The 7,941-nt window shown below is 61.0% G+C and overlaps 2 protein-coding genes across 2 annotated transcripts; both read left to right on the top strand.

The window, feature by feature from the left end:
• Positions 1 to 499: 499 nt before the first annotated feature.
• On the top strand, positions 500 to 3,205 carry LMJF_34_0950 (conserved hypothetical protein; the record flags this gene model as incomplete). The annotated part of the gene is made up of 1 exon (XM_001686136.1): positions 500 to 3,205. One exon carries the CDS (start codon positions 500 to 502, stop codon positions 3,203 to 3,205), a length of 2,706 nt encoding a protein of 901 aa, XP_001686188.1.
• A 3,930-nt stretch (positions 3,206 to 7,135) lies between these two features.
• On the top strand, positions 7,136 to 7,732 carry LMJF_34_0960 (putative amastin-like surface protein; the record flags this gene model as incomplete). The annotated part of the gene is made up of 1 exon (XM_001686137.1): positions 7,136 to 7,732. One exon carries the CDS (start codon positions 7,136 to 7,138, stop codon positions 7,730 to 7,732), a length of 597 nt encoding a protein of 198 aa, XP_001686189.1.
• Between the last annotated feature and the right edge of the window lie 209 nt (positions 7,733 to 7,941).

Genomic DNA, 7,941 nt, shown 5'->3' on the forward strand with positions numbered 1-7,941 from the left:
GCGTGTCATGTGGAACATGATGAACGCTTTCCTCTCTTGTGCCTTGCTATGCCTCGCAATGGGCACCGCCATCTTTCCGCTGCCGCTGCTGCTTCTCTCACTTTCTCTGTTGCTCTCTCTCTTGATAGGCTCACCGCTGTGATGTATCGCAGCATGCATATGTGCGTGTGCAAGCTGATCTGTGTGCGTTGAGCCCGAGGTGTTGCAACCACGACTCCTTGGACCTTCTCGGAAAGGAGCGCAGGAGAGGGGTCGGCGGTGAGTTGCCACCACTGCGGCTCTCACATATACGGATGCACAAGCGCCTCTTCGTAACTGCGTGCACGTTTTCTGCTCCCTTCTGGGAGTCCCGCTCAAACTGAGAGCAGAGAGAGAGAGAGTGAGCTCTTGGGTGGCTAGCTGCCTTCAAATTGCGTGCGTGACAGGGGACAGGAGAGCCAACGCACTCGCTTTCTCTCTGTCTGTTCCCGCCCCCTTGTAGAGACTTTCTTCACCAGCAATGCTCGACTCGCCACCGGCGTTGTATGCCAGCCAGGCGCCAGTTTCTGCTGGTCTCCAGGCGGAGGCGGCGGAGACTATGGGGTCAACACCCGCTCGCCATGCGATGCCATTCTACCCGGTGCTCATCGAGGTTGCCGGGAGCATGGACGACGCAATTGTGCGCGATGTGACGCAGCGCCTGCGTCGCTACCGAAACCGCTATCAGCCGCTGCTGCGGTGCATGTTCACATTAGTCGCCACCACCGTTCCAGAGGCGCGGCTGTTTGGCGACGACAGTGCCGCTGCCTTAGAGGCTCAGCCCCACCCAACCACCGCAGCTGCGGGCCAGCTGTTCACTGCGCCCAAGAACGCGGTGACCGTCAACAAGACCTACCCGCTCGTGTCGCGCTTCTATCCACGTCAGCCCGTATGCGCGCAACAGAAGAGTTGCAGTGACAACACTGCTGGTGTGGAGCCAGCCATGCTGCCCGGTGCGTCCACCGGTGCCCTCCAGCCATGCTGGGTGGATGACCCAGCGACGGCGGTGCTCTCTGGTGTCACCACCGCTGCCGGCTATCATGATCGTGCCGTTCGGAGGCTGGAGGACTTCATGGCGTATCATTTCCTGCCGTTCGCCATGACGCACAACTGCTCCCCAGTGGAGGCGATCTCTGCATCAGCCAAGGCGTTCGTGTTACGACACTACGTGAACGAGGCAAGCCGCACGTCCTCGTTCCTGCTTGCGGATCCCTTCTACACCTCTGCGAGTGTCCCGGCAGACGCGGTTGCAGGAGCGGCCATCATCGACCCGCGGGCAGAGCAGCTAGAGGCTTATGCCGCGGACCTGAGTCGTTTTGGTGTCACCCTCAGCTGTATCATTTTCACGCACTGCTACGTCGACGGCGCCTCCGGGCTGGCCGAGCTCATCGACAGCTTCCCGGCTGCCCGCGTCGTCTCCGGAATCCCTCTCGAGCCCGCCGGCACCACAGAGGACGTGCAGCTGAGCCCTCGCCTACGACTCCGAACCGTGCGGGTGCCCGCCTTCTCACCAGAGTGTTTGCTCGCAGAGATTTACTTTTGTGGAGTGCTCAAGGGTCTGTGCACGGGCGTTCTGTGGAGCACCGATGCTGCCCCTCGCTGTGACCTGCTGCAGTGGTCTGCTTTTCCCCGCGAGACGGGACACGTACCTACGCCGCCTTCCTTCTCCATCAACGGCGGCAGTGGTGACCGCGACGCGGCCCTGGCGCACACTCACGAGATGCTCAAGAAGTACTTGTTCGATGCCTACTTTTCACCGCTCTGCGCAAGTGTTCGCGGGCCGAGTTGGCCAAGCGGGAGAGCTGCCAAATCGGCCCGCACCGATGAGGCTCTGGCGAACCAGGAGGAACAGATGGAGGAGGCGACTCCTGAAAGCGAAGCTTTGGTGCAGGTTGTGCTGCTCCCCACACACGGCGGGTACAACAACGTGACGAGTCAGCTGGACCTCTACTGGGCGGCGCATCTCGGCGACCTGACTCGTATGAAGCACTCCCGCTCCGTTATCGACGCGCTCGAGACGACAGCAGAGGCGTTCGCCAGGTACAACAGACGCTTACTACCGCTGCCGCACCCGCCGTCCTTCGATACCAGCCGTGTGGTACATCTTCGCCAACTACTTGCGCTACTACGGCCTGAGCAGCGGGCAACATGCTTGGCGCAGCTTTCTGCCGACATGCAGCACGCACTGCGGTACTCCTTCGACCCTTCAGCCGCGCACAGTGCATTCGGCGACCCGTCGAATGCGTCTCGCCGGCAGTTTGCTTCTTTTTCTTCGTACGTGAACCTCGTCGACGTGCGCGATGCCAACGACTATCACGCACTGCACCTCTGCGGTGCCGTCAACGTACCAATGAGCTTCCCGAGTGTGGCCTATGGTGCCCGGAGAGCGGAGTTGTGGCTTCAATGCGTAATCGTTCCGTTTCAGCCTATTGTGGCCCTCTGTGCAACCGAGGAACAGCGAGTCGAGGTGTCGCGACGCCTCTCAGCGCTGTCCCCAGAGAGTCGCGTGCATGTCTTCACGCTGGCCGACTTGTCAGACGCGTTGGAATTCCCGGCGGAGCACTCGACGCGAGGCGGGCAGGCAGCTACAACGGAGCTGCCGTGGCGCGAGGTGTCGTGCGACGTGCCTACAAGTGTGTCTGTCGACGTGCCCCTTCCTCGCAACCTGCTTTGGATCCAACGCGACGACGCGCTCGCTAACTTGACATCGTACGAAGACCTCAAGGCAGCTGAACCCACCGATACGCGCGTCGTGCTCGATGTGCGCACGCCGTACGAGTTTAAAAACGGCTCACACCAGCACAGTGTGCACGTGGGGCTGGCTCAGCTGTGCGCCATGATGGTCGAAGACGCCGTCGAGGCATCGCGGTCGCTGTCGCAGTGGCACTGCAGTTGCTCACGAAGGCTGGCGGACGCCTATGTGAAGAGCATACACACAGCGGCGCTCATGGCGCGCCTCCCTGTCGTGCGGCAGGAAGCGTCTCTCTCCGACGTCGTCATCTACTGTGCTGGTGGGTATCGCTCACTAATTGCGTTGTCGCTTCTGCAGCGCGCCATCGAAGCTTCTGCCACCCCTGCGTGGCGCACGTTGCATATCTCCAACGTCTCGGGTGGCGCCTTTCAAATCATGACGCAACGGCCGGACCTGTGGCAGGTCAAGGACCGCTCCGTTGTGTGTATTAGCTGACCCAGGTAAGAGGGGGAAGGGGGACATGACGAAAACGAAAACAACAAAAAACAGAAAAGTGACAACAGCACCAACGCACGCTCCCCTTCCTCCCCAATCCTTTCGGTGTCCCTCGGAAGTCGAACCTGCTTGAGACGCCGCCCTCAGCTTCTTCACCCTCTCCGCATACGCGTTTTATGTTTGTGTATGCATGTGCGTCGTCTCTCTTGCTCTCTCTCTCTCTCCGGTAGCGCATGCCACTCGTCCAAAATAGACGCGCATTGAGGAATGCAAGTAAAATAGGGAGCAAGAAGAGAGGGACCGCAAAGAAGTGCGGCTTGACTGTCGACCCGGGGAGGAGGCGCGAAGTGCGCCACCCCTGGATTTCCCGATGGAGGCATGGACGTGCGTTCCTTCGTGTGTATGACTTATTCCATTTTTGTATGACGCTGTTTGGAACAAACCACCCCCAAACAACAACGGAAACAGAGCGCCCACCTCGCACGTTCGTTCCCTCCCCTTTCTTTCCCGAACGACAGAACGAAATAGAACGCTGTGTGTTGTGGGCTCCCCATCCCCTTCCCCCACTTCTCGACCCTTTCCTTTCTCTGCCTTCTCGTTCTCTCGAAAGCCTGCGTGCCTCGTGCGCTCACGTTAGCGACTGCCGGGCCTCATTATTGCAAGGAAGAAAAAGGGGAGCGGGGCAGGAGGGGAGAGAGGAAGGGAGGGAGGGGGAGAAGCTCATGCGAAAGACGTGTGCGTATGGGTGCCACCTTTCCGCGGTATCCAAGGGCTGATTTTTTGTACTGGATTCATACACAGGGACGCTGGGCGCAGCTTTATGAGCGTGTCACGTACGCAGGCGCTGAGCCTGCACATCGAGACCGCAAACATAACAAGGCATGCGACCCCCTTTTCTTTTTCTGCAATGTTTCGTCATCTCTCTCTTCTCGGGTGGTGTTTTGCCTCCAAGCTAGTGTGCTTGTCTGCATGCTTGCATGCTTGCATGCTTGCATGCGCATGCAGATGCGCCTGTGCATTGTGGCAGGACACTTGTCCAACCGCGCATCACACACCTCTCGCATAAGTCGCTCATTTTCTTCGATAACCTTTAAATGGTAAGAAAAGGGGTATGCAGTGCTGGTATTGTATCATTCAGCAGAGGCTTGTGCTTGATGAGAGGATTTGGATCTGCTTCTCTGTTGTTGTCCAATACCTCTCTGGCTCTTTGGGTGTATTTCGTTCATGCCGCCGCCATGGGCGGCGCTCGCACGTATGTGGATGGCATGGAGGAGGAGGAGGAGGAGGAGGAGGGCGGTTGCATTGCACCTTTCTCCACCCCCCTCCTCCTCCCCCCTTTTTCAGCGCGCGAGCCATCTAAGGTAAGAAAAAGGACATGCACACACAGAGCAGGCTCGTGTGTTCTCTTTGTTCCGCAAGTGATGGCGGAGAGGCGCGTAGAGTTGAGCATCAGCTGGCCACATACACAGGCGGGTGGGGGACGAGGGCGTGAAGGTCAGCGGGCAGACCGAGAGCACGGAAGAGGGCAGCGAAATAACCGCTTTTTCGCTCCTTTGGTGTTTACGCGAGAACCCCACCACGCATCCTTGCGGACACTCAGATCAAGCGTGTGCGCTCTCTCTTTCGCTGTTGCGCTTGTTCTCCTTCTTGAGGCCAACCGAGACACCTTTGCCGAACAACGGCACCCCTTAGGAAGAACGCAGGCCTTCTGTCCCTCTACTTGTACTCCGTTTTCGCATGCATCTAAAAATGTACTCTTTCTCGTCGTCGATGGACAGGCTCTCAGGACGTTCACCTCCTTTACCTTGCGTTTTTCACTCCAAACCTCAAACCATTCCTCCCTCCAGCTCTATCCCTCTCGGGCACTTTGTCTCTACTTTAATTGCCACTCCATTTCCCCCAGATTGTGTTCACCCTTACTGCCCTCCTCACCTATCGCGCACCTTGCACACTGTGCATGCACGCACTCCATCTGCTTCTCTCCGCAAACTGGAAATTTCTCCTCCCCTCCTCGCTCGCAACCGCACATCTTTCAATCCTCAACGCGTGTCAACATTCAAGCCGACACATGCGCACACAAAGGCATTCCTTCTGCTATACTGGCGAACCGCAGCGCTGAGAGGCGTTGCCGGCAGCCGTCTGCGCGCTGTGGGCGGCACGGGTGGTGCTGCTGCGTCGGCATCGCCTGGGGTGACTTGACATTGCGGTTGCTGGCCCGCGTGGAGCGCTGGTGGCGGCGACGCGCGTTTTGCGTTGTTGCGCCCCGGGCAGCGCGGTGACTGTGCCTGCAGGACGGCCCGCCCGCCGTCGTCGACGGAGGAGCGGCGGGAGACGGCCCGGGGGGGCCTGGTGGCTTGTGTGCGCCGCACGCGCCCGGCGAGCGTTCTCGGGGACGGCCCCGACGCGCTCGGGCGCCTCGTCGCCAGGGTGTCGGGGACGGTGCGCCGCTTGGGGATGCCCCGGGCCGGTAAAAGAGGGGCGGCGCCGGTGTGCTCCGTCATGGCGCCGCCGCAGCGGTGCCGTCGGGCGTGTGGATGATGGGCAGCGGTTTGCGGGGTGTGCGCAAGGGCGCTGTGGCGCTGGAGGGCATTGTGTGGTGCGGCCCCGCAAAGGATGTGCGGCTGTTCGGCAGCACACATTTCCATGCGGCATCTCGGTGCTGGTGGCGGTGGACGCGCGGTGAGGTGAGGGTGCGGGCAGCGATGGAGCGGCGCCCTCACGTGCTCCGACCCGCGCCGCCGCCCTCCTCGGCGAGCCGCGCACACACGCGGCCGCTGCGGCCGATACCTGCTGCTCTTCATTTCGATTCCGTTTTGTGGCGCAGAGCTGCTGCGGTGCAGTCTCTGTGTGCTTGCGTTGTATGCGTATCTGCCGTGTCTATCCCTGCCGCCTGCACTGGACGTGGTGAGCCGTGAGGGCGCGGCGCAGGTGGTGTCGACGGTGGTGTGCCGCGCGTGAGGGCCGCTGTGCCCTCTCCCGCTACCGTCATCGATGCGCCTTCTGCTCTATGGACTTTTTGGTGGGGGGATGTGCGAGCGGCGGCGGCTGTGCAGAGTGGGCGGTGCTGCTGCCCTCCTGCACACACGTACACAGCGGCCCCTCGGCCCCCCTCCACTGCACACGCCGCTCGAAAGGCCTCACACAGGTGCACCTACGACAACGCGGAAGGGGGAGAGCGGTGCCGAGAATCAGCGGTCGGCAGGCCCTGCAGCTGCGGCTCTCTGCACACTCGCTTCCTCGCACGTCGACCTCGCTGTGTGCGGCGCGGTTGCTTGGCTGCCGCGGCCACACGAAGGAGGCGGCGCAAGGCCGAGGGCAGAGGTGTGCGGTGGCTGTGCGCGGGCTGTGTGCGGCGCGAGATGCCTGCGCAGTACAGCAGAGGCGACGCAGGACGGGAAGGGCGTGGGAGAGAGGGGGGCAAGGCTTGCCAGGAGGGTGGCAGGCAGTGCCCTCCGTCCTCTCCGCTTGGACGCCTTCATCGGTGCTTCCGTCTCGCCCTCGCTGCCGTTGCGGCGCGTCTCGCGTCCGCCGGCCGCTTCACCGTATGTGTGTGCCTTGCGTGCATGCCGGCAGGTGGCCCATGTGCTCCCCCTGTGCGCGCCTCGCAGCGCCACGTGCCCGTGTCCTCGCCACTCTCCCCCGCATTTCTCTCTCTGTCCCTCCCTCTCTCCTCCCCCGCTTTCACTCCTGCCCACACCCCACATCTCTCCCCCTCTCACAACACACACACGTGCACACATGAACGGCACCGTGTGCGTGCACGTACAACAACAACGACAACAGACATCTCCTTGCCAAGCCTTGACTCACTTCCGCTCTCGCCTCACTCCTCGTCAGCTCTGTCGCGCAGTCTCGACCGCCCTGCCGCTCTTTCTCCCGTGCACCTCCGCGTTGCCCTTGCCCGCTGTCGGCGTTGTGGATTTGCCGAAAATGGCGTTGAGGATCAGCATAATAGTATATGTAGTCCTCCAGTTCATCGCGTTCTTTTTCGTGCTGGTGGGTACGCCGCTCGACATGTTTCGCGCCGCGGTTGAGGAGTTTAACTTCTCCCATGTCTGCGTGACGTTGTGGGGTGCGAAGTTGGGTTGTTATAACAGCTCGTACCTCGTCACGTCGGACGAGTTGTGGGTGAATTGCACGGCGCGCCGCGACCGCTTCCGCGCTGCTCAGGCGTTGGCTGTCATCTCCATCTTCGTGTACGGCGCGGCGTTCGTCTTGGGCGTCCTTCTGCTGTGCTGCTGCTCGATCCTCCGCTGGGTGTGCCTGGCTGTCAACATCGTGGGCGTCTTCACGTTGGTCGTCGTCTGGGTGGCCATGGTGGTGACCTACTACGCAAGTGAGAATACATATTGCCCGAATCTCAATCTTTTCTTCAACTATGGAGCCGGGTTCGCTCTCTTCTTGGTGGCCTGGTGCCTGGACATCATCAACATCTTCTTATTGGTGATCCGGGGGGAAGATGAGAAGGCTTGTGCAAACGAGAATCCGGAGTTCTATACAAGGGGCGGGCAGGAGGAAATGAAGTGAAGGAGGTGGCGGGCAAGCTACTTCGGCTCCGCCGGCTTCTCGGCACAGCCGCCATCGTGGAGGGGCCGGCGGAGCTGATGCCTGCGCGAGAGAGGGGAGGGGAGTAAAGACGCGGACTCTCGTCGCTGCCGTCTCTCGCGTGTGTGCGTCCTCCCACGCGCGTATGCTCGGGGGGCTTTTCGGCTTCCTCGCGTGCTCTTCCCCCTTCT

Source organism: Leishmania major, chromosome 34, assembly GCF_000002725.2.
Source record: "Leishmania major strain Friedlin complete genome, chromosome 34".
NCBI lineage: Eukaryota > Euglenozoa > Kinetoplastea > Trypanosomatida > Trypanosomatidae > Leishmania > Leishmania major.